Here is a 27,320-nt window from a genome sequence, read left to right as displayed (position 1 = left end):
TGTAACATTTTTCTGGCCGTCAAAATTGACGCACCGCACAGGTATCCGCCGCAGTCCGTCACGCTTGTAATGTATGTCTATGGTGCTGGATTCCGCCGTAATCTGTTTTACGACGGAATCCAGCGCTGGATTCCGTCATACTCTACTGAGCATGCCCAGCATGTTTGGCACACCCACTGGACTGTCCCAAACACAAACGGATCATGACTGATCCGTCAAAAAACGGACGCACAGCGGATGCAACGGATCAGTTTTTTTCACAGGAATCCTGTGAAAAACACATCCGTTGCATCAGTTGACAACTAAGGCTAGTTTCACACTTGCGTTGAACGATATCCGTTGCATTGCGTTGTGTAACGGATGCAACGGATGTGTTGCATATAGTGGCACAACGGATGCTGCAAAACAACGCAATTCGTTTTGATTTTTTTTCCAGTTTTACCATTGGCAGACTATTGTGAACGATCAAAAATAAAATTATCCCAATAAAGCTATAGATTGATAAAAAGTTTCTTTATTGATGGCATATTAAAAACAGACACAAACATTGTTAAAAAATTACCATAATTAAAGGCAGGGGGAGCACGTACTATACCCACAATATCCAAGCATATACAATAAAATTACTAAATCCTAGCAGGCCAAATAACAAGCTCAATGTATATATTAAAGTTTAACAAGAGCATTTAAAAATTTAAAAAAAAATAAAAAAAAAAAAATATATTATATATATATATATATAATATGCAGTTTACAACATCCCTATATTGGTAAAATACCAGCAAAAACCTGCATTAGTAGCTGCCCATTATAACAATTTGCTCATATAATAAATACCAGACTGCTGCCATATTAGTGGTATAATACTGCTCCCCTGCCAACCACTCCAACACGTGTTTCACACCGCTTCCTCAGGGAAGTTGATGTGGAGGTAGGCAGTGAGCATTCTTATATAGGACCGGCACATGTGTTAAGTTAATCAACCTCCCCATACCTTCATATGTGGCGCCACCATGTCAGCGCCCCGACCGGAAGTCCAGGAGCGTGTCACTGTCGACCACGTCACACGCATGCGCAGAGGGCATGCGATGACGTGAGCGAGGGAGACGCGTCTCTTAGCAACCGCCAGGACGCAAACAAGCGGCGCGCGGCATGAGGAATGTCACATGTTTTAATCAGGTCACATGACCACATTGTGAAACCGCCCTAACAGGAAGCACAGGGGCGCAACACCCCAACCCACGCCACCAATGCACAAGCATATGATGACGTGGATGGGGGAAGTATACGTCCCCCAGCAAAACCCCAGGACCTCAGATGAAAGGCACATAACATAGGGCAGATAACATATTCGAAAGGGCAAACCATGAACCATACATTACTCATAAACCAAACAATCAGCCATAACACACCATATATCCACACAATCATAACAAACTCACAATAAAAATATACATAATTATAAAATTACATATATATTAATAAAAATATATGTGTAAAAATTAAAAAGTGCACGTGACCAATTTAATTATTGTGTCAAAATTATTAATATTAATACGAAATGTACGTGAGATAATAAATAATATACAATCAAGTGACCAATAATAAAACACAAGAAAAAAGTGTGAAAATAAGTGTATTAAATATAAAAGTGAAAGCACGAGGATAAAATATATCCATAAAAAATATATTTTAATAGTGAAAAAATAGTGAAAAAATAATAATAAAGTGAAAAAATATATATATATATATATATATATATATAATAAAAATTATTATTAAATGCAATAAAAATTATACAAAATATACCATTTAATATACAATTCATTATATTATATTAATAAATACTATACCATATACAACTGGGCGCTGACGTCAACGAAACCCCCAGCACATACTGAGCGACAGCGGCGACCGGTGAAACAGACGGAGGAGAGAAACCCTCCTGATGATCCTTGTATCCTGGAAAGGGGAAACGCGTCAAGGCGTTGCAGAGCATCCAATTGAAGGGCATAGTGAGGGTCAACCGACGTGGAACGGGGGCGCCCAAAACAGTTACGGTGTCAAACCCTCAGTTGGCAGCTGGCCCAGGACCCATGAACGCACGTAAACGTCACTGTTTCCGAAACACTGAGAACGGAGTATACGTAGGACCCCCTCAAACTCAGGTCCTGCCCTCCCAAGCTGCTCTAGAAGTTTTACCTCCCCCTTCTCTTGTCCCACCAACGGATAACATGTCTTGCCGGGACCGCACCGACGAGTTCATGTCTGCTTGCAAGTCTTTGCGTGGGCGCCAGAATGGTGTCCCGCTGTCCAATCCCTCTCTCAATGCTGTAAAACAGAGAAGTGAACTCACTCTTATGGCCAAGCGCATCGGGAAGGACCTCAGCAACACATTTACTAAATTGGAAAAGTTGACGATATTGGCCAAAAGGAAGTCTCTTTTTGATGACAAAGCTGTGGAAATTGAGGAACTGACATATATTATTAAGCAAGACATTAATAGTTTAAATCAACAGATTGCCCAGTTACAGTCGTTTGTTAGAGCCAGGGGCAGTCAGAGCGGCCGGCATGTCCAGACTCACTCTAAGGGTGGAAACACATCTATGCGAGTAAAATCGGTCCGACTGGGCTGAAAAAAACTCGGCTGATTTTAGTTCACGTTAGGTGCGAGTGCAACGCAAGTGCGATGCTTTTTGGTCGCGTGTGTATTGCGATGCTAGTTTCATGCAACATCTTAATTAGATAAAAGCTATTACACATGTGTCATTTAATTAACCTATGGGAATGTGCTGTCACATTCATCTAATGAGCGAAGTTACTGCCACACTCGCAAATGTGAACGGTGGTGCGCGTGTGTGATGCTACTTTTAATCCCCTTCCATAGGAAATCATTGGGACAAATGGTGCGAGAAAATCGCAAAAAAGCAGCATGCTGCGATTTTTTTCTCGGTCCGATTTGGACTGAGAAAAAAATCGCAGATGAGAGCTGAATCATTGACTAACGTGTCCGATTTCAATGCGAGTTTTTCTCGCATTGCTCTACTGCGAGAAACTCGCAAGTGAGAAGCAGCCCTTATACTGTGGTGGTTTCCCTTCAGTCCAAATTGGCGTCCATGTCCAACGATTTCAAGTCTGTATTAGAAGTAAGAACAGAGAATCTAAAACAGCAGCGAAGTCGCAGAGAACAGTTCTCTCAGGGCCAGGTCTCATCTCTTCCTCTTCATCACAACCGTATGGGGCCATCAGTTCTGTTTCAAGACGACTCCTGCAGATCTGGCGATGTGACAATAGAGATGGATTCTAAAGTTAGTCAACAGTTGCAACTCATCGATGAGCAGGATTCATACATGTGAGGCGGACATCCAACAACTTAAAATGGAAAAGTTTAAACGAGATAGGGGAGACTACCAAACAAATCAGGTTTTCAAGTGGAGAATGCGGAAGTTGAAAACCAGGTCCCACTCCATGTCATCTCTTTCCAGTATCAACTCAGGCACTTCTAATGAAGAAATACCAACCTCTTCATATGGTATGATGACGAGACAAAATGCACAGAAAAGTGCCATGAAGAGAAAACAGGATTATAATAGTGATGCTGGCACTACCGAAAATAAAGTCCTGAAGATAATTTATCTGAGATCCCCCTCACAGAAGCTCAGGAATCGGTATTATCCCTTGGGTTAAAATTTTGTCCATCTGCAAACTTTGACTGTTTTAATGCAATCAAAGATACATTTTTGTTTGCACGAAAACTCCTCCTTAAAAAACATTTTTCTAAACAACCAATGCACTCTCCATTTTCTACAGAGGAGGAATTGGAAGCGGTACGGATACTAGAAGAGCTTCTTCGTGAACAGACTGATGGAGATTTTGGATCGAACAGAAGACTATTGATTTCCTTGATTTGAAAATATCCGTTGATCAGGATGGCACTATACATACGACGATATTCCGTAAAGAAACCAGCATTAATGCCTATCTACATGCAAGATCTGCACACCCAGCTAATGTGATTTTAAAAGCAATACCCACTGGACAGTTCATTCGTGCACGTCGTATTTGTGATAAGGATGAAGAGTTTGAAAAAGAGGCAGTGGAGCTCCAGAAGAGTCCTCAGGTCCAAAATGGGGATCATGGACGTGTGGGGGCTGTTCTGTATGTCCTGTTATTTTGAAGACAAAGACCTTCTGGAACTCCGCGAAAACACGGGAATTTGAAATTGTCCATCACATAAATTGTAAGACGGAGGTGGTAATATATCTTGCGACGTGCCCCTGTGGACTTTTTTATGTGGGCATGACCTCAAGGGAATTAAAGTTCCGTATCCAAGAGCATATACGTGATATCAAGTCTGCATATGAGGTTAGATCAGATGATTTTGAGGCCTTCAAGAAGCTAAAGCCATTGGCTAGGCATTTTCGCAATAAACATCCTGATTCATGGAAGGGGTTGAAGGTTCAAGGTATTGATCGGATCCATATGGGTTCAAGAGGAGGAGATTTGAAGACCCGTCTGCTACAAAGGGAATGCCGATGGATCACTATTTTAAGAACAATTGCACCTTTTGGACTTAACGAACAATGGGGCTTTGGTAGTTTTTTGTGATCTGAAAATTCTATATTCTGCAATGACTAAATAGGGTAATGATTATGGTTAATGTTGTACAGTGGTAAATGTATTGATATGAAGTGGTTTATAATTTTATTGTTATATGGTGTGAGCATAATTAATTATTAAAATTGATGGCGGGCGTCAGGTGTATTAGCGTATGGGTATAATATGGTTTTATTATAAGGGGCTTGGTATGGATGGGTTGTTATTAATTTTAGTATAAATACATTGGCTTAATTTTTATGGTAGGTATATATATGGTTGTAATGTGGTATGGTATATATTAATATAATATAATTAATTGTATATTAAATGGTATTTTGTATAATTTTTATTGCATTTATATTTTATCCTCGTGCTTTCATTTTTATATTTAATACACTTATTTTCACACTTTTTTCTTGTGTTTTTATTATTGGTCACTTGATTGTATATTATTTATCTCACGTACACTTTTTCGTATTAATATTAATAATTTTGACTAAATTGGTCACGTGCACGTGCACTTTTTAATTTTTTACACATATATTTTTATTCTATATGTAATTTTATAATTATGTATATTTTTATTATGTGAGTTTGTTATGATTGTGTGGATATATGGTGTGTTATGGCTGATTGTTTGGTTTATGAGTAATGTATGGTTCATGGTTTGCCCTTTCGAATATGTTATCTGCCCTATGTTATGTGCCTTTCATCTGATGTCCTGGGGTTTTGCTGGGGGACGTATACTTCCCCCATCCGCGTCATCATATGCTTGTGCATTGGTGGCGTGGGTTGGGGCGTTGCGCCCTTGTGCTTCCTGTTAGGGCGGTTTCACAATGTGGTCATGTGACCTGATTAAAACATGTGACATTCCTCATGCCGCACGCCGCTTTTTTTTGGATCGTTCACAATAGTCTGCCAATGGTAAAACTGGGAAAAAAAAAAAATCAAAACGAATTGCGTTGTTTTGCAGCATCCGTTGTGCCACTATATGCAACACATCCGTTGCATCCGTTACACAACGCAATGCAACGGATATCGTTCAACGCAAGTGTGAAACTAGCCTTAGTTGTCAACTGATGCAACGGATGTGTTTTTCACAGGATTCCTTTCACAGGAATCCTGTGAAAAAACTGATCCGTTGCATCCGCTGTGCGTCCGTTTTTTGACGGATCAGTCATGATCGTTTGTGTTTGGGACAGTCCAGTGGGTGTGCCAAACATGCTGGGCATGCTCAGTAGAGTATGACGGAATCCAGCGCTGGATCGCTCCCTGCAGCCGGCCGCTGGGTGATCAGCTGGGCGCTGTCACTTGCCGGCGCCCGGGCATGCCGGCGGCCGGTCGCTCAGCTGAGCGCTGTCGCTTGCCGACGGACGGGCGCTCAGCTGAACGTTCGGCCACCGCGAGCCAAAATAAATTTTGATTTAAAAAAAAAAAAAGAGCATGCACAGTGAAATCCAGAGGATTCCGCTGCTCAAAACAACGTTACATGCTGCGTTCCTCCCGCTGGGCGGAAGCAACGGAGCGTCGCCCAGCGGAAGCAACGCAGTTCCTTTTGGTACAATCTGTCAACCATACAAGTCTATGGGAAACAGCGGAATCCGTTAACGGATTCCGCTGTTTTCCAAAAGGGCAGATTGTAACGGAAGGAAAACAACGCAAGTGTGAAAGTACCCTAAAAAACGACTGATCCGTTGCTGACGTACCTGACGGATTTAAAACAACGGAAGTGTGAACCTAGCCTTAGGGTCATTGTCTTGTTGGAAGGGGAACCTTCTGCCAAGTCTGAGGTCCAGAGCACTCTGGAAGAAGTTTTCTTCCAGGATATCTATGTACTTGGCTGCATTCATCTTTCCTTCATTTGCAACCAACCATCCTGTCCCTGCAGCTGAAAAACACCTTTCTAGCATGATGCTGCCACCACCATGTTTTACTGTTGGGATTGTATTGGGCAGGTAATGAGCAGTGCCGGGTTTTCTCCACACATACCGCTAAGAATTATCACCAAAAAGTTCTTAGTCTCATCAGACCAGAGACTCTTATTTCTCATATTCTGGGAGTCCATGTGTTTTTTTTTTTTGGAAACTATGCGGGCTTTCATATGTCTTGCACGGAGAGGCTTCTGTTGGGCCACTCTACCATAAAGGCCTGACTGGTGGAGGCTGCAGTGATAGTTGACTTTGTGGAATTTTCTCCCATCTCCCTACTGCATCTCTGGAGCTCAGCCACAGTGATCTTGGGGTTCTTCTTTACCTTTCTCACCAAGGATCTTCTCCCACGATTGCTCAGTTTGGCTGGACAGCTAAATCTAGAAAGAGTTCTGGTGGTCCCAAACTTCTTCCATTTAAGGATTATGGAGGCCACTGTGTTTTTAAGAATTTTGCGTACTGCAGAAAATCTTTTGTAATCTTGCCATAATTCTGTTTCTGAGTTCCTTTTGACCTCATGATTCTCATTGTCTGGCATGCGCTGTGAGATCTTATATAGACAGATGTGTGCCTTTACAAATCAAGTCCTATCAGTTTAGTTAAATACAGCTGGACTCCATTGAAGGAGTAGAACATCTCAAGCAGGATTACAAGGAAATGGATAGCAAGTGACTTAAATATGAGTGTCTGAGCAAAGGGTCTGAATTCTTATGACCATGTGATATTTCAGTTTTTCTTATTTAATAAATTTGCAAAAATGTCTACCTTTTTTTTTTGTTTTTTTTTCTTTCAAGATTGGGTGCAAGAATGTACATTAAAGGAAATCTGTCAGGTGCAAGATGCACCCTGAACCACAAGTAGTTCTGGATGCATATTGCTAATCCCTGCCTAACCGTCCCTGTATACACTAGCGTAGATAAAGAGATCTTTAGAAAAAGTATTTTTAAATATCTTATCGTATGCTAATGAGCAAGGGGACTAGTCCCCTGGACGTTAGTTCCCGTGTCTAGTCTGCTCCATTACCATGTTAGTATTCCCCTAAGGGCATGCTAATAAATGCGCAGCGTCATGGCCAGAGGCATGGTCACTCTCACCTCTCTGCTGCGATCCGACGCTGGATTTCAGCACAGTGCGCATAACCCCGAAGTTTTGGTCATGCGCACTACTTCAGTTTGAAGCCAGGGGGCGTATACCCCAAAGCCTTGTGACAGATTTAATTCTTAAAGAAGTTGTCCAGTTACCAAAACTGATTTTTTTTTTCTTTTTTTCTGATAAATCTTGCGAATATGTGCCTCTCCACACATCTATTATGTTTTGTTTTGTTTTTTTTAGCAATATTACCTTTTATTGTGCACTAGCAGCACATCCTCATTGCTGGCTCCAGCTCTGATGGGGATAATCTCTCTTCTGACTTCCTGGGTTCAGTTCCTACAACTCCCATAATTCTTTGTGGCTCTAGGGCTGTATCTAACACACCCACTCAGCTCTCCACCCAAAGACCAAAGTCTCCTCCCTGCCTCTTACCTGTGGAAGCACTGAGATCAATCACATCAGAGACAGCAGAAGCTCCAGCTCTGCTCTGCACAACCAGGGTGTGTGTGTGTGTGTGTCTAATATATATATATATACACTTAGGTCCAGAAATATTTGGACAGTGACACAATTTTCGCGAGTTGGGCTCTGCATGCCACCACATTGGATTTGAAATGAAATCTCTACAACAGAATTCAAGTGCAGATTGTAACGTTTAATTTGAAGGTTTGAACAAAAATATCTGATAGAAATTGTAGGAATTGTACACATTTCTTTACAAACACTCCACATTTTAGGAGGTCAAAAGTAATTGGACAAATAAACCAAACCCAAACAAAATATTTTTATTTTCAATATTTTGTTGCGAATCCTTTGGAGGCAATCACTGCCTTAAGTCTGGAACCCATGGACATCACCAAACGCTGGGTTTCCTCCTTCTTAATGCTTTGCCAGGCCTTTACAGCTGCAGCCTTCAGGTCTTGCTTGTTTGTGGGTCTTTCCGTCTTAAGTCTGGATTTGAGCAAGTGAAATGCATGCTCAATTGGGTTAAGATCTGGTGATTGACTTGGCCATTGCAGAATGTTCCACTTTTTTGCACTCATGAACTCCTGGGTAGCTTTGGCTGTATGCTTGGGGTCATTGTCCATCTGTACTATGAAGCGCCGTCCGATCAACTTTGCGGCATTTGGCTGAATCTGGGCTGAAAGTATATCCCGGTACACTTCAGAATTCATCCGGCTACTCTTGTCTGCTGTTATGTCATCAATAAACACAAGTGACCCAGTGCCATTGAAAGCCATGCATGCCCATGCCATCACGTTGCCTCCACCATGTTTTACAGAGGATGTGGTGTGCCTTGGATCATGTGCCGTTCCCTTTCTTCTCCAAACTTTTTTCTTCCCATCATTCTGGTACAGGTTGATCTTTGTCTCATCTGTCCATAGAATACTTTTCCAGAACTGAGCTGGCTTCATGAGGTGTTTTTCAGCAAATTTAACTCTGGCCTGTCTATTTTTGGAATTGATGAATGGTTTGCATCTAGATGTGAACCCTTTGTATTTACTTTCATGGAGTCTTCTCTTTACTGTTGACTTAGAGACAGATACACCTACTTCACTGAGAGTGTTCTGGACTTCAGTTGATGTTGTGAACGGGTTCTTCTTCACCAAAGAAAGTATGCGGCGATCATCCACCACTGTTGTCATCCGTGGACGCCCAGGCCTTTTTGAGTTCCCAAGCTCACCAGTCAATTCCTTTTTTCTCAGAATGTACCCGACTGTTGATTTTGCTACTCCAAGCATGTCTGCTATCTCTCTGATGGATTTTTTCTTTTTTTTCAGCCTCAGGATGTTCTGCTTCACCTCAATTGAGAGTTCCTTAGACCGCATGTTGTCTGGTCACAGCAACAGCTTCCAAATGCAAAACCACACACCTGTAATCAACCCCAGACCTTTTAACTACTTCATTGATTACAGGTTAACGAGGGAGACGCCTTCAGAGTTAATTGCAGCCCTTAGAGTCCCTTGTCCAATTACTTTTGGTCCCTTGAAAAAGAGGAGGCTATGCATTACAGAGCTATGATTCCTAAACCCTTTCTCCGATTTGGATGTGAAAACGCTCATATTGCAGCTGGGAGTGTGCACTTTCAGCCCATATTATATATATAATTGTATTTCTGAACATGTTTTTGTAAACAGCTAAAATAACAAAACTTGTGTCACTGTCCAAATATTTCTGGACCTAACTGTAATATATATATATATATATATATATATATATATATATATATATATATATATATATATATATATATATATATATATATATATATAATATATATATATATATATATATGTGTGTGTATGTATGTACAGAAATTATGATTATTAGCCGGCGTAACGTGAAAAAAAAATTGAAGGGGTGATGAGATAGCTTTTTTTTTTTTTTTCCCTCTTGCCTAGTCTGTGTCGTCCGTATCATCCGTGTGGCATGCATTTTGCAGGATACTTTCACATCAGCGTTTTTTTTTGCCTGTAGGCAATAAACCGCATATGACCGGATCCTGTGGATTAAATGTGCAACGCATGCAACTGTTATTTTTCAGATCCTTCTGTAGCGGGACACAGAATTTATCAGCCGGCACTGGAGTCAGCTGACTCCTGATCTCACAGCCCGCACACGCTGCGATGGATACAGGTTAACAGCAGTCACTGCCTGCTGCCGATCACATGTGACAATGTGCGGGCTGTGTGTACAGGAGTTCAGCTGAGCTCAGATCAGCAGACTCCAGTGTCAGACGATTAGGCCGGGGCCACATGGGGATTACGGAGATCCCCTCGCATTATACTCGGCTCACGCTCAGTACAGCAGAGCTGAGTGTCATGCGTGTGTCCCTGCAACTGAGGTCCTACTGTGCGAGCGGACCTCAGCTGCAGGGGGCGGGCCGGCTCTCAGGAGGGGCGGGCCAGTGCTGCAGAGGGGCGGACGGGCCGTCACTGAGGAGGGGTGGGAGGGATTTCTCCCCCTCTCTCCTCCGTAGTCGGCTATTGCGATTCTCGCTCTGCACTCGCGTACACCGATGTACCGCAAGTGCAGTGCGATTTTTCTCTCGCCCCATTTACTTGAATGGGTAAAAGAGAAAGAGTCTCGCATTACAGTCGTAGGATGCTGCGATTGTTTTCTCGGTCCGATTAGGGCTGAGAAAATAATTGCTCATGTGCGCTGATACACAGGCTAATATTGGTCCGAATGGACTGTGATGTTTTATCGCACTCCACTCGCACCGTTTTTCTCGCCGTGTGGCTTAGGCCTTACTTGTTCTATGTCCCCCTGCATCCATCGCAGCGTGTGCGGGCTGGAGTTCAGCTGAGTTCAGATCAGCTGACTCCAGTGCTGGACTGAACTCAGGTGACCTCACAGCCCGCACACACTGCGATGGATGCAGGGGGACAGAGAACAAGTAATCGTCCGACACTGGAGTCATCTGATTACTTGTTCTTCTGGCGCTGTGGTTAGGAGTAGGCATGAGTGAGCAGTTAAATGCTCTGGTGCTCGATGGGCAAAGCCCATGTCGTGTTTTTTTGTTTTTTTTTAAATTCATTAAAAAAAACAAAAATAAACACACAACCCTAACCCTAGGGTTAGGGGTTAAAAAAAACAAACAAACCATCACACAGCGAAAAATACTTTATTAGAAATAAATACACAGACACACTTAGGGACTCCATATTTATTACTCCCTCTCACCCCTCCACGATCGAGAGATTTCTGTACTGACCATGCTAGGAGAGAGAGAGGATCCTCCCCTTGATGCTGGGCTATGACGAGCGGTACTCACCGCCCACAGCCCAGTCAATCACTGTGAGTGGCGCCAGCATCCTCTGACGTACCCGTCAAGTTTGAGAGCCCGGAACTTGACGGGACGTAAGAGGATACCAGCGGCTGCAGCACCAGGGGGTCATGTGATCGGCACTGAGCGTGCAGGATAGCGCCGCTCAGTGCCAGAAGTGCAAATATAGGCGTTTTCTGCATTGGCTTCTAACACTGGGGAACGCAATTTTTTAGGAGTTAGGTCAGACAACTGTTCTTAATTAATTTTTGGATGCTGAATCCAGAAATGATCTCAGTTTTTCTCTATCACGTCAAGTTTTTGAACTATAGGATTTTTGTCTTCTCAAAAATATGTAAACTACTGTAGCTTAAGTGTTTTTTGTTTTTTTTTTAAATAGTACAAATATGAACAAAAAATGAAATATATAAGAAATAGGCATGACAAATATGTTTTGTTAACACTATCATGTTTTTTACAAAGGAGATATATATATATATATATATATATATATATATATATATATATATAAAGTATTTAAGGTAAAAATGTACATTTATAGCTTTTTCTGGAGTGTTTAACTTGAGGACAATCACGTTTGATGCTCCAGCAATAGTCAGCCATCATATGTACATCCCATCTACCCTGGTAACGGTCTTCCATAACCTTCAAATCTTGGTGAAATCGTTCACCTTGCTCATCGCTAACAGCACCAAGATTTTCCGGAAAGTTGGCAAGATGGCAATGCAGAAAATGTAGTTTAATACTCATGTTGCAACCAAGCGCTTTGTAGCTCTCCAATAGTTTCTGAACAATTTCTTTGTAATTACTTGCACGTGTATTTCCAAGAAAGTTCTTGACGACGTCTTTGAATGATAACCAAGCATTCTTCTCAAGATCTGACATAGTCCCAGTGAAATGTTCATCTTAGATGACCTGTCGAATTTGTGGACCATCAAACACACCAGCCTTGATTTTTTTCGATGGAAAGTCCAGGAAGTGCCAACATGATGTACTTAAAACAGTCGCCGTTAGTTGGCAATGCTTTTACAAATTGCTTCATGAGACCTAGTTTTATGTGCAGAGGTGGGAATAGTATATTCTTCCTGTCAACAAGCGGCTGATGTAGAATGTTAGGATCTCCAGGTTTAAGACCAGATCTTGGAGGCCAATTCGACTCAACCTAATACTTTTCTCGAGCTCTGCTATCCCACATACAGAGAAAGCAGGGATACTTTGTGTACCCACGTTGCTGACCAAGAAGGAAGCAAACCATTTAAGGTCAATACAGATGATCCAATTGTGTGTGTCATATTTCAATAACTCTCTTTACATCTCCATGTTCTTCTCGAAGAGAGACAGAATGCCCAATAGGGACTGCACCAAATAAATTGCCATTGTGTAGAAGGGCACACTTAAGACTCCGCTTTGAGCTATCAATAAACAGTCGCCATTCATTTTGATTGTACATTGAAAGCCCTAATTCTTGTAGTAAACCAGGAATATTATGGCAAAACACAAAACCGCTGTCACACCGAAAGTACTGCAAAAATGTACTTTCTCTAGTACGAAAGTATGATACCTTCGCTCCTTGTTCAAGTAACTGTTTCTCATTCAGCCTTGATGCTAGTCTGAAGCTTTTTTTGATAAGCCCAATTCACGTGCTAAATCATTTAACTCATGCTGATCAAATCCCTTACGAACTGAATCCTTGTGAATTTCAAATTCTGCATCATTGCTGTCACTGTGTTCCTCAACATCACTCAGAACTTCTAGAGATGGCAGCTGTTCGAAAACTGGCACTGTTATTTCAGCTGAATGAGGCATTGGTCTGATAGCTGACGGTAGATTTGGATATTCTATTTTACTTTTTATTTTTCCTGTTAAATCCTGATGTTTTCACTAAACAGAAGTAACAGTCTGTGGAATGACTTTTTTGCTCTCTCCACACCATGGGGAATGTATAAATTACAACTAAGCGCCCAATATAAAGAGAAAAGCTATCACAAATCCTATTTATTCCTACTATGATACATTTTTTGTGTAAAGATATTGATAATTATGACGTATTGGGAACTGCACACACCTCTCACCACACTGTCTCAGTTGTGACTACTCTTACAAGTTGCCACGTAGCTGTATATGAGTCGAATTGTACTCAGATAAGGCTAGTTTCACACTTGCGTTGAACGGTATCCGTTGCATTGCGTTGTGTAACGGATGCAACGGATGTGTTGCATATAGTGGCACAACGGATGCTGCAAAACAACGCAATTCGTTTTGATTTTTTTTTTCCCAGTTTTACCAGCGGCAGACTATTGTGAACGATCAGCTGATCGCTCCCTGCAGCCGGCCGCCGGGTGATCAGCTGATCGCTCCCTGCAGCCGGCCGCCGGGTGATCAGCTGATCGCTCCCTGCAGCCGGCCGCCGGTTGATCAGCTGATCGCTCCCTGCAGCCGGCCGCCGGTTGATCAGCTGATCGCTCCCTGCAGCCGGCCGCCGGGTGATCAGCTGATCGCTCCCTGCAGCCGGCCGCCGGGTGATCAGCTGATCGCTCCCTGCAGCCGGCCGCCGGGTGATCAGCTGATCGCTCCCTGCAGCCGGCCGCCGGGTGATCAGCTGATCGCTCCCTGCAGCCGGCCGCCGGGTGATCAGCTGATCGCTCCCTGCAGCCGGCCGCCGGGTGATCAGCTGAGCGCTGTCACTTGCCGGCGGGCGGGCGCTCAGCTGAACGTTCGGCCACCGCGAGCCAAAATAAAGTTTGATTAAAAAAAAAAAGAGCATGCGCAGTGAAATCCAGAGGATTCCGCTGCTCAAAATAACGTTACATGCTGCGTTCCTCCCGCTGGGCGGAAGCAACGTAGCGTCGCCCAGCGGAAGCAACGCAGGTCCTTTTGGTACAATCCGTCACCCATACAAGTCTATGGGAAACAGCGGAATCCGTTAACGGATTCCGCTGTTTTCCAAAATGGCGGATTGTAACGGAAGGAAATAAACGCAAGTGTGAAAGTACCCTAAGTCTTATTACAGAAATCAGTGCAATTGTGCTTCTATGGCAGGTAAGTTGAGGAGGAAAAACTTGACGTGATAGAAAAAAACTGCCTACATTTTTGGAATCAGCATGCCAATTTTAGTATAAATAAGCTCAAAAACCTAACAGAATTTTTTTTTCAAATTGTTCCCCAGTGTAATAGTAAGCTACACTACTAGACAAAATAAAAAAAAAATGGGTGAACCACCCCTTTAAGATCAAAACTGCATACTTTTGACTGGTGACAGGTGCACTTAACCATCAGATTTAGATAGTCAATATGCTGACCAGATGTCAGAGTAGTAGGAGAGTCTTCAATAAATTTGATTGAAGTGTTATTAAGCCATTTAGGAGTTCTCTCATTTTCAGATCAGCAGGAGGTCACTGACAATAATTGATAAAGAATGTTGGGCCATTGATGATCCTGTTGGATGTACTGTATTGGTGATTTCTTACTGTAAGAAAAATTTATTCCTTTATCATTTTTTTTTTTTTTCCTTTTTTCCCCCAGAATCTTGAAATCTTGGTGTTTTTCTTCTTTGGCTTAAGGATGCAGCGCAGTATAAAGTAAGTTTAAAAAAGTGACACTAGAGATGAGCGAGTACCGTAATATTCGTAATTGCTACACTTGTAACGAGTACTTTGTAATACTCTCGTGTATTAGTTCCGAATAGCGAGTACAATGCAAGTCAATAGGAAATGCGAGTAATTTTCTGCTCGACCCAACAAAGCGGTCTGAGGGCCTGAGGAAAGGCTGAAATGGATGGGTAACTGATGAAACTGAATGGGGAGAGCCTGGAGAATATGCCTGCATGCATTTCTCACTCATTTGGTTTCTGGGAATGAGTATGTCACAGTATTAGGCTATGTGCACACTAGAAAAAGGATTTTTTTTAAGAAATTTCTTGTGAAGGATTAGCGCACCTGCGTTAAAAAAACGCACCAATAACGCACCGAAAAATGCGTTTTGGTGCATTTTTTTGCAGGTTGGTCCCTGCATTTTTTAATGCTTTAACAGCAATAAATATAGATAATAGATAATTGATAGATAAATAGATAGTGGATAGATAGAAAGATGGATAGATTAATTAAAAAAAAAAAAACCGACGTGGGGTCCCCCATATCTTTTGTAGCCAGCTAGGGTAAAGCAGACGGCTGCAGCTTTCAGACCACAGCTGGCAGCTTTACCTTGGCTGGTAATCCAAAACAGAGGACACCCCACGCTGTTATTTTACATAAAATAAATAATTTAAAACAAAAAACGTGGGGTCCCCCCCAAATTGGATCACCAGCCAAGGTAAAGCGGGCAGCTGTGGTCTGGTATTCTCAGACTAGGGAGGTACACCATTATTGGACACTCCCGAGCCTAGAAATAGCAGGCCACAACCGCCCCAGAAGTGGAGAATCCATTAGATGTGCCAATCCTGGCGCTTTGCCCCAACTCATCCCATTGCCCTGGTGCGGTGGCAAACGGGGTAATATATGGGGTTGATACCAGATGTGTAATGTCACCAGGCATCAAGCTCTGGGGTTAGTGATGTCACACGTCTATCAGATACCTGACATCCCCAACACAGTCAGTAAGAAATAAAAAATAGACAACAAAAAAAAAAGTTTTATTTGGAAAAACACTCCCCAAAACATTCCCTCTTTCACCATTTTATTGAAAATAATCAAATCCGGGTCTGGCGTAATCCAATAAGGGGGTCCCACGACGATCCATACCATAGTCAATGAAAACAGAACATTCTCCATTGGCTGAGACAGTAGTGCAGTGACCTGAGCTAACATCAATACTTCAGCCCAGGTCACTGCAGGGGATGACGAGCGCTGCTGTCAGGAGGTTAGATGAGATCATTACCTGCTGTGATCTCCTGCACTCCTGACGTCAGCGCTGTCACTGCCTTCCATTGTCCGCCGCGTTCTCAGCAGTATTGCGGGAGCCCGTGATGTCACCGCTAGTGACAGTATTGCGCCGCTTGTGAGACGTGACGTGAGAACGTGGCGGGCAATGGAAGGCAGTGACAGCGCTGACGTCAGGAGTACAGGAGATCGTCACAGCAGGTAATGATCTCATCTAACCTCCTGACAAAAGCGCACATCATCCCCGCGGCTGCCCGCACTGCTGTGTGAGAAGCTGCTGATAGTGCAGTGCGGGCAGCTGCGGGGCTGGCAGGGCGCGGGACACAGACTGCACGGGCACCCAACGGAGGTCACACGGAAGTGCTTCCGTGCGGCTTTCAGGGATTGAGTGTGATCTGTGTGTGTGTTTACTCTTTGCTTAGCTTACTCTTTGTCATAATGACAACACTTCCCTGCAAAACGCAGGGCAGTGATGAACATTATGTCCTGAAAAACGTGAAATAACGCAGAAAAACGCAATGAACCGCACATAATTTGCTACCTGCGTTATTCCCTGCGTGATTTCATGATTACATTACAATCAATGAAGTGAATAACTCTGTTAGCTGCAGAAAAGAAGTGACATGCACATTCTTTTTCTCAAGAAAATCCACTGAAAGAATTTTCTTAAGAAAAAAACGCAGTGTGCGCACAGCTAATTTTTTTGCCATAGGTTTTGCTGGAAATGTCTGCAGAAAGGTACAACCATTTTCTCAAGAAATTTTTGCAGCAAAAACGCAGAGTGTGAACATTGCCTTACACCACTTACAGATGCACAAGAACACCTACCAAAGCTAACCTAAATTGCATTTTACAAGCCAAAAAGGTTAAGAATCAGTTTTTTCGTGAATAATCACTTGTATATAACGCTAAATAAACGGGAGGAACAAAAAGTATCCCTTTTTAGTGTTTGTTCAGTGTTTTTTTTTTTTTTTGGTTTTTTTTTTATTATTATACAATTGGGAGTGCCCTGACATACATTTTGTAGTACCCTCTGTCATACATAATTTCTAGCTAGCTATTCCCCAGCACTTTACAAGCCAGCTAGAACGTGCTCGTTGGTATGTTGATCTTTGACCTGAAGGGCCTCAAGTGTTCCTGTAACATACGTTTTGGAGGGACTGTTGTTACTTATACATTTGGACGATTACTCCCTCATTGAGACTCAGATAGTGGAATACATATTCTGTAGCAGTTTACAATGTGCCCATTGTAGTGTTGGGCTTTACCCTCCTCCCCCCTCAATGTCATTCTGAGGCCCTAATTTCAAGTTTTCATAGGGCCTGCAGGTGTCAGGAAACCAGAGTTTGGTGAGGGCCCTGAGGTGGCCCAGTAACATACGTTTGGAAGGGCCCTCCTTGATACATTTTGGAGTGTTTTCTTCTGTACGTTTGAGAGTGCCCTCACTTATTCATATCGTAGGGCCCTCACTCGCTCATTTCACTCATTTAAGGGTAGAGACTATAGAGAAGAAGGGCAAGCGACAAGGGGTACAAGAAGAGAGCAGTGACTGCAGCCTGCGAGCCTCATGTTGGGCTTAAGGCTATGTGCGCAGGTTGCGTACTAGCCCTGCAGAAATTTCTGCAGCGATCTGAAGAGCACACGTGCGCTTCAAATCGCTGCAGAAAATGTCCGTAGAGAAAAAAAAAAAGCCGATTCCATGCGCTCTGCCTGCAGCTCCTGCCATAGACCGAGCAGGAGCTGCCGGCAAAGCGCACGGAAGAAGTGACATGTCACTTCTTAGAACGCAGCGCTTCGGGCAGCAGCCGAAGCGCTGCGTTCTAAGACGCCACGTGCGCACGACCCCTGCACAATCTCCATAGACTGTGCAGGGGACGCAGGACGCATGCAGTTACGCTGCGCTACAAAGCGCAGCGTAACTGCATGTATTTATGCAACGTGCGCACATAGCCTCACTCTGCCAACAGAAAAAATAAAGCTGCACTAGTCAACTGGATGATGATCTCAAATATATCACTTGTGCAAGGGACAAAGGATATATGGTGCCCCCCCCCCTCCATTCTGGGTTGGAGAAGCTTCTCCAAATGGCTCATAGATATTTATTGCCAATATTCCTCAGATTATATAGGAAGAGAAGACCTGTTGATTGATACTCTAGTACTTGGTCCAGTGCAAATGTGCATCGAATTTCTAAAAATTACTCCTGGGTGTGTCATAGATGCAGGAAGACACCATGACGAGGGCCTGCCATGACAAACATCTACGTATGACTAGTGTAGTAGTTGTGGCCCTCAATTCAAGTTTTCAGCGGGCTATCAGTTGTTCATCAACAGTCATTGTAAATTGCTATAGAATATGAATCCCCTATCTCAGTCACAATGTGGGACAACCTGTGACAAGGGTCGCCAATGACAAATATTAGTTTGGCAGGACTTTACAATGTGCATTGTTTACAGAAATTAGCCCTATGGGCTGAGTCATGGATGACGCAGGAAGTCACCATCACAAGGACCTCCAATAACAAATAGTAGTTAGGCTGGAGTAGGAGTACTCTCCTGGTTTCTACACTGTACAATGTGCCTAGTGTTTTCAAAAATTAGCCCTTTGGTTTGAGTCATGGTTGACTCAGGAAGGAAAGTGCTTTATATGGGAAGGGGTGGACATTAACAGCAGTAGTCAAAATCAACATTTTGGGGGAATTTATTTTGGCTTCCGCTCATCTGGAAGGATTAGAAACTGGAGAAATCCAGTTCTTGTTGCATTTAACCCCTTAAGGACGAAGCCAGTTTTGTCCTTAATGCCCAGGCCATTTTTTCAAATTGTCTCTCCAGTAAAGGAGACAAACTCTAGCACAGCGCCACCTATTGGAAGTAGCGATCCTAAAAGTCACAAGTGGATTTTCAACAATCCTTTGCAATATGACTCAGGATATATAAGCCAGATCAGAATCCCAATTTGCAGACACGGTGTTTCGGGGTGCTTGCCCAGGCCATTTTTTGCAATTCTGACCAGTGTCACTTTATGAGGTTATAACTCTGGAACGCTTCAACGGATCCCAATGATTCTGACATTGTTTTTTCGTGACATATTGTACTTCATGATAGTTATAAATTTAGAACGATATTTTTTGCTTTTATTTGTGAAAAAATCGGAAATTTGATGAAAATTTTGAAAATTTTGCAATTTTCAAACTTTTAATTTTTATGCCCTTAACCCAGAGAGTTATGTCACACAAAACAGTTAATAAATAACATTTCCCACATGTCTACTTTACATTAGCGCAATTTCTGAAACAAAATGTTTTGGGGTTAGGAAGTTAGAAGGGGTCAAAGTTCATCTGCAATTTCCCATTTTTTCAACAAAATTCACAAAACCATTTTGTTAGGGACCACATCACGTTTGAAGTGACTTTGAGAGGCCTAAGTGACAGAAAATACCTAAAAGTGACACCATTCTCAAAACAGCACCCCTCAAAGTACTCAACCCCACATCCAAGAAGTTTATTAACCCTTCAGGTGCTTCATAGGAACTAAAGCAAAGTGGAATGAAAAAAAGCAAAAAATAAAATTGTACCTAAAATGTTGCTCTACCCCAAATTTATTCACTTTTAGAAGAAATAACACAACAAAATGAACCCCAAAACTTGTTACCCACTTTCTTATGAACGCGCCAACACCCCACATGTGGTCAGAAACCTTTGTTTGGACAAATGGGAGGGCTCAGAACAGGAGCAGCAATATTTGAATTTTGGAAAGCAAATTTGGCTGAAATAGATTACGGGCACCATGTTGCATTTACAGGTCCGCTAAGGTACCTAAACAGCAGAAACTCCTCACAAGTGATGCCATTTTGGAAAGTGGACCCCTCAAGGCTTCTATCTAGGGGTATAGTGAGCATTTTGGATCCACAGGTACTTCACAGATTTTGATAACGTTACATTGTCACATTGAAAATTTTTCATTTTTTTCTCAAAAATGTTGCTTTAGCATCAATTTTTTCACTTTTTCAAGAGGTAATTCCAAAAATTTGACCCCAATGTTTGTTACCCACTTTTATGAGCGCGGTGATACCTCACTTGTGGTCTGAAACCTTTGTTTGGAGAAATGGGAGGGCTAGGAACGGAAGGAGTAATATTTGAATTTTGGAAAGGAAATTTGGCTGAAAAAGGTTGCGGGCACCATGTTGCATTTGGAGGACCCCTAAGGTATGTAAACAGCAAAAAACCACCACAAGTGACCACATATTGGAAACTAGGCCCCTCAAGGAATTTATCTAGATGTTTGGTGAGTACCCTGAACCTCCACGTGCTTTACAGAAGTTTATAATGTTGAGCCATGAAAATAAAAAAATAAAATTTGACCACAAAATTGTTACTTCAACCAGGTAGCTTTTTTTTTCACAAGGGTAACAGGAAATAAATCACCATGAAATTTATTGCGCAATTTCTCCTGAGTTTAGTGATATCTTGTACGTGGTGGAAATCAACTGTTTGGGCACACTGCAGGGCTCGGAAGAGAAGGAGTGCAACTTGACTGCAAAATTGGCTGGAATCAATAGCGGACGCCATGTTGCATTAGGAGAGCCCCTGTGGTGCCTAAGCAGTGGGGGTCCCCCACAAGTGACCCCAATCTGGAAAATAGACCCCACAAGGAATTTATCTAGATGTTTGGCGAGTACCCTGAACCCCCAGGTGCTTCACAAAAGTTTATAATGTTGAGCTGTGAAAATAAAAAAAATATATTTTTACCACAAAATTGTTACTTCAACCAGATAGCTTTTTTTTAACGAGTACACGGAAAAATATCAGCATAAAATTTATTGTGCAATTTCTCCTGAGTATGCTGATACCTTATGTGTGGTGGAAATCAACTGTTTGGGTGCACAGCAGGGCTCGGAAGGGAAAAAGTGCCATTTGACTGAACAATTGGCTGGAATAATTGGCGGACGCTATGTCGCATTTGGAAAGCCCCTAAGGTGCCTAAACAGTGGAGGTCCCCCACAAGTGACCCCATTCTGGAAACAAGACACCTCAAGGCTTTTATCGAGGTGTATATTGAGCATTTTGAATCCACGAATACTTCACAGAATTTGATAAGCTTAGGTTGCCATATTGAAATTTTCATTTTTTTCACAAAAATGTTGATTTAGCGACACTGTTTTCTAAGTGTAAAATTAGCGACACATTTCTCACTTTTTCAAGAGGCAACAACAAAACGTGTACCCCACAGGTTATCTAATTTCTTGTGAGCGCAGGGATACCCCACATGTGGCCAAAAACCTTTGTTTGGATAAATGGGAGGGCTTGGAATGGAAGGAGCACCATTTGAATTTTGGAAAAGTTGAAGTAAATTGTGCGCACCATGTCACATTAGCAGGGCCCCTTGGGTACCTATACATCAGAAACCCCCCACAAGTGACCTCATTTTGGAAACTGGACCCCTCAAGGATTTTATTCAGGAGTATGGTAAGCATTTTGAATCCACAGGTACTTCACAAAAATGTTGCTGTAGCAACAAATTTCTCACTGTTAGGCTATGTGGCCATGATCCAGCGACACGGCGTCTAGTACCCAGTGTCAGCCTTCCTGCAGAGATGTGAGTGTTGTCCACGGGAGAACGCAGCTGCCCATGCCCACGATTTGGGTTCAGGCTGCTGTGGACTTTAGCTCTATTCTACCTGCAGAAAACACTCATCTCCGCAGCATAAATTGACATGCTGAGGCTCGGGAAGCTGCGCCACAGGTCGGTTTATGCTGCAGAGAAAAGAAACACAGTGGGCACGGGATTTCTAAAAATCCTTCCACTGTGCTTCTACTGCACAACGCAGCGTTATGGACGCAGGGAAAACACTCTGCGCCCAAAATGCTGCAAACCCTGATTGTGGGCACACAGCGTAAAATGCTACAATGGATGAATGGATAGATGTCAAACATATACAGTTAGGTCCAGAAATATTTGGACAGTGACACAAGTTTTGTTATTTTAGCTGTTAAAAAAACATGTTCAGAAATACAATTATATATATAATATGGGCTGAAAGTGCACACTCCCAGCTGCAATATGAGAGTTTTCACATCCAAATCGGAGAAAGGGTTTAGGAATCATAGCTCTGTAATGCATAGCCTCCTCTTTTTCAAGGGACCAAAAGTAATTGGACAAGGGACTCTAAGGGCTGCAATTAACTCTGAAGGCGTCTCCCTCGTTAACCTGTAACCAATGAAGTAGTTAAAAGGTCTGGGGTTGATTACAGGTGTGTGGTTTTGCATTTGGAAGTTGTTGCTGTGACCAGACAACATGCGGTCTAAGGAACTCTCAATTGAGGTAAAGCAGAACATCCTGAGGCTGAAAAAAAAGAAAAAATCCATCAGAGAGATAGCAGACATGCTTGGAGTAGCAAAATCAACAGTCGGGTACATTCTGAGAAAAAAGGAATTGACTGGTGAGCTTGGGAACTCAAAAAGGCCTGGGCGTCCATGGATGACAACAGTGGTGGATGATCGCCGCATACTTTCTTTGGTGAAGAAGAACCCGTTCACAACATCAACTGAAGTCCAGAACACTCTCAGTGAAGTAGGTGTATCTGTCTCTAAGTCAACAGTAAAGAGAAGACTCCATGAAAGTAAATACAAAGGGTTCACATCTAGATGCAAACCATTCATCAATTCCAAAAATAGACAGGCCAGAGTTAAATTTGCTGAAAAACACCTCATGAAGCCAGCTCAGTTCTGGAAAAGTATTCTATGGACAGATGAGACAAAGATCAACCTGTACCAGAATGATGGGAAGAAAAAAGTTTGGAGAAGAAAGGGAACGGCACATGATCCAAGGCACACCACATACTCTGTAAAACATGGTGGAGGCAACGTGATGGCATGGGCATGCATGGCTTTCAATGGCACTGGGTCACTTGTGTTTATTGATGACATAACAGCAGACAAGAGTAGCCGGATGAATTCTGAAGTGTACCGGGATATACTTTCAGCCCAGATTCAGCCAAATGCCGCAAAGTTGATCGGACGGCGCTTCATAGTACAGATGGACAATGACCCCAAGCATACAGCCAAAGCTACCCAGGAGTTCATGAGTGCAAAAAAGTGGAACATTCTGCAATGGCCAAGTTAATCACCAGATCTTAACCCAATTGAGAATGCATTTCACTTGCTCAAATCCAGACTTAAGACGGAAAGACCCACAAACAAGCAAGACCTGAAGGCTGCGGCTGTAAAGGCCTGGCAAAGCATTAAGAAGGAGGAAACCCAGCGTTTGGTGATGTCCATGGGTTCCAGACTTAAGGCAGTGATTGCCTCCAAAGGATTCGCAACAAAATATTGAAAATAAAAATATTTTGTTTGGGTTTGGTTTATTTGTCCAATTACTTTTGACCTCCTAAAATGTGGAGTGTTTGTAAAGAAATGTGTACAATTCCTACAATTTCTATCAGATATTTTTGTTCAAACCTTCAAATTAAACGTTACAATCTGCACTTGAATTCTGTTGTAGAGGTTTCATTTCAAATCCAATGTGGTGGCATGCAGAGCCCAACTCGCGAAAATTGTGTCACTGTCCAAATATTTCTGGACCTAACTGTATATAATGTCCACCCCCCTCTGCAGATTCTAAGCTGGCGCCCTTTAGTGCCTTTCATGTGGCACTAAAGGGTGCCTAGCCTTGTATTTAGCCCAAAAGAAAAAAAAAGAATTTAAAATAAATGACGTGGGGTCCCCCCTATTTTTGATAGCCAGCTAGGGTAAAGCAGACAGCTGTAGCCTGCAAACCACAGCTGACAGCTTCATCTTGTCTGGTGATCAATTTGGAGGGCTCCCAAAGCTGTTTTTTTTTAATTATTTATAAATAAATAATTAAAAAAAACAAAACAAACGTGGGATCCCCCCAAATAAGATCACCAGCCAAGGTGAAGCTGACAGCTGGGGTCTGGTATTCTCAGGATGGGAAGAGCCATGGTTATTGGACTCTTCCCAGCCTAAAAATAGCAGGCCGCAGCCGCCCCAGAAATGGCGCATCCATTAGATGCGCCAATTCTGGCGCTTCGCCCCAGCTCATCCCGCGCCTTGGTGCGGTGGCAAACGGGGTAATAAATGGGGTTGATACCAGATGTGTAATGTCACCTGGCATCAAGCCCAGCAATTAGTTATGTCACGGCGTCTATCAGATACCCGACATAACTAATTGACAGTAATAAAAAAAAAAAATTGACAACAAAAAAAAAAATTATTTGAAACAAACATTCCCTGATTAACCAATTTATTGAAAAGAAAAGAAAAAAAAAATCCGCTGTAATCCATTTGGACGTCCCACGTCGACTCTGGACCTTCTAGAATATGGGGGACACGTTCAGGGAACGTATCCCCCATTTTCTAGGTGTGCAGACCCTCCATTTGAGGAGAGTGGGTGCAAAGAATCTGCACCCACTCTCCCCGGGTCACAGCTGCAGTGTGCCGAGCAGCAGCAGCAGCCAGCGTCCTGAACACAGGAAGCTGACAGCCGCGCTCTGCACGTGTGTCAGCGTCTGCTGTGAAGTAGCCGGAGGAGGGGGCCGCGGTGGATCAGTGCTCCGACAGGTATGTAGGACAGCGGGGAACACCGGGGTGGGGATAGGAGGTGACTTGGCAGGGCCTGGGGAGCAGGTTTCTGTCGCATGTGTTATGGCACATACGACAGAAACCATAAGAAAAGTGTGAATGCGGCCGGCGTGCTGCTGTGCTCGCCGGTGCGCGCGACCATCTTGGATTTTCGGGAGGGGGTTGGGGGTCTGGGGGGGGAACTTTGGGGACCGGAGGGAACCGGGAAAGAGATTTATCTCCCATCTGACATGTTTGAGCATGCCAGATGGGAGATAAATCATTTTTTACCGGCGCGGTCATTTACTATAACTTGATGATCGGTATACGGTGTATCCTAATATTCATGGCAGGTATGCAATTCATTATTCACATGTTCAAATTAGCAAGTAGCATTTTTCATTGTATATTCCAATATTTTTCCATATGCTTGAGGCATTATACCATTATCTAAGTTTGATGTGCAGCCTTATTCTTATATATATCACGTGACTGGGGACCGGAAAAACCGGCCCAAATCATGATCTCCAGGGTCTCAGCTACCCCCGGTAGCTGAAACCCCGGAGATTTTCTGACGCTGGGGGGCGCTATACACTTATTTCTGCCCGCTGTTTTAAAACGGCAGAAAGGAATAAGGACCCTTTTTTGGTGCCGTTTAAAACGTAACACGGTCGTAATGGTGTTAAACAGAGTAAGGGTACTTTTTACACTTGCGTTCAGCGCAGTCCGTCACTATGGAGAATAGCGCAGTCCGTTAATGCACTGCGCTAAGTCCATAGACTTGTATGGACGACGCACTGTAACGCAAGTGTCAGCGTTGCATCCGCTGGACGACGCAGCGTCGTTATTTTGACGCTGGGCGGGAGGAACGCAGCATGTAACTTTTTTTGAGCAGCGCAATCCGTAGGATTTCACTGCGCATGCTCTCTGGCTCCCTGCACTTGTAACCAAGGTAAATATCGGGTAACCAAGCAAAGTGCTTTGCCGATATTTACCCACGCTGTGTGCGCAGGGAGCCCGACACTTCCCCGCTTGGCTCCGCCCCCTCCCGCACTCCACTCCGCATGTATGTACACGTACACTCACACTCTCACACACCTGTCCTCAGCGCCATGGCCCGCTCGAATAAGCTGAGCGCCCAGCCGCTGGCATGTGAGAGCACTCAGCTGAGCACCCGGCAGTCTGTTATTGAGAGCGATCAGCTGACCGTTCACAATAGTCTGCTGCTGGTAAAACTAAAGAAGAAAAAATTTAAAAAAAGCTTTCCGTTGTTTTGTACGATCCGTAGCATCCGTTGCCATTATATGCAACGCATCCGTTGCATCTGTCACACAACGCAATGCTACGGAATCCATCCAACGCAAGTGTAAAAGTAGCCTAAGTCTGCATTTTCTATGGAGAGACGTGTGCGCCTATCAGTGATTGCCCTAGCAGCACTGAAAACACGCTCTGACATCACACTGGCAGCCGGGCAGGCCAGCACCTCCAAGGCGTATACGGAGAGGCTGGGACACCCAATAATTAAAGGGGTGGTTCACCCATTTTTTTTATTTTCTGTAGGAGTTCTACTTACCTTTCTAGGCGTTTTCTCCATTGTCTTCTGTTTCCAGTTCTGGCACTGAGCGGCGCTATCCTGCACGCTCAGTGCCGGTCACATGACCCCCTGGAGCTGTGGCCGCCAGCATCCTCTGACGTCCCGGCATTTCCGGGCTCTCAAACAAGACGGGTACGTCAGAGGAGGCTGGCACCACTCAGATTGAGTGACAGGGCTGTGGGCGGTGACTACCGCACATCACAGCCCAGTATCGAGGGGAGGATCCGGAGGACGTCAGTGTGGAGCCGGCGTCCTGCAGATGGTGAGGCACGGGGCGCCAGTGTGCAGTACAGGGGGGGGGGTTCTTCAGCTGAATCCCCCCCCCTGCACGTAAGTATGTGATCACACTCTCCACCCGCCCGCTCTGCTGCGATGTCAGGAGAGCGGCCGGTGTCGGGCAGTGTGATCATCTGCTCCTCCCAGCAGCACAGCAGGACGCAGCAAGACACTGACAGGCATGTCACCGCTGTGCTCTGCCACCTGTCCTGCTGCATGGGACCAACTGTCTGCACTCTGTCACCTGCACCACAAGTCACAGAGTGGAGACAGTTAATGACAGAGCACCTCTGCCCCCCCCTCTTCTTTCCCCACTCTCTTCTCTCCCCCCATTCTTCTCCCCCTCCCCTCTTCCCCCTCTTCTCTGCCCCCCTCTTATCCCTCTCTCCTCTCCCCTCTTTTCCCGCGCTCTCTTTTCTCCCCCCGCGCTCTCTTTTCCTCCCCCCCGCGCTCTCTTTTCCTCCCACCCGCGCTCTCTTTTCCTCCCCCCCGCGCTCTCTTTTCCTCCCCCCGCGCTCTCTTTTCCTCCCCCCGCGCTCTTTTCCTCCCCCCCCGCGCTCTCTTTTCCTCCCCCCCGCGCTCTCTTTTC

At 43.8% G+C, this 27,320-nt stretch overlaps 1 protein-coding gene and 1 pseudogene across 1 annotated transcript in view; both read left to right on the top strand.

Annotated features, from left to right (window-relative positions):
- LIG1 (DNA ligase 1) overlaps positions 1 to 27,320 on the top strand; it is a 793,173-nt gene that overhangs the window by 44,406 nt on the left and 721,447 nt on the right. The window contains exon 2 of the mRNA XM_075328748.1: positions 14,932 to 14,987. Coding sequence (XP_075184863.1) covers positions 14,971 to 14,987 — 17 coding nt within the window. The 5' untranslated portion in view covers positions 14,932 to 14,970. The remainder of the gene's footprint in view (positions 1 to 14,931; positions 14,988 to 27,320) is intronic.
- LOC142255820 (syntaxin-5 pseudogene) lies at positions 2,089 to 2,636 on the top strand (annotated as a pseudogene).

Source organism: Anomaloglossus baeobatrachus, chromosome 11 (genome assembly GCF_048569485.1).
Source record: "Anomaloglossus baeobatrachus isolate aAnoBae1 chromosome 11, aAnoBae1.hap1, whole genome shotgun sequence".
In the NCBI taxonomy this organism is placed as follows: Eukaryota; Metazoa; Chordata; class Amphibia; order Anura; family Aromobatidae; genus Anomaloglossus; species Anomaloglossus baeobatrachus.
Note: the sequence above shows the minus strand (reverse complement) of the source record. Positions and strands in the feature narration are given on the sequence as shown.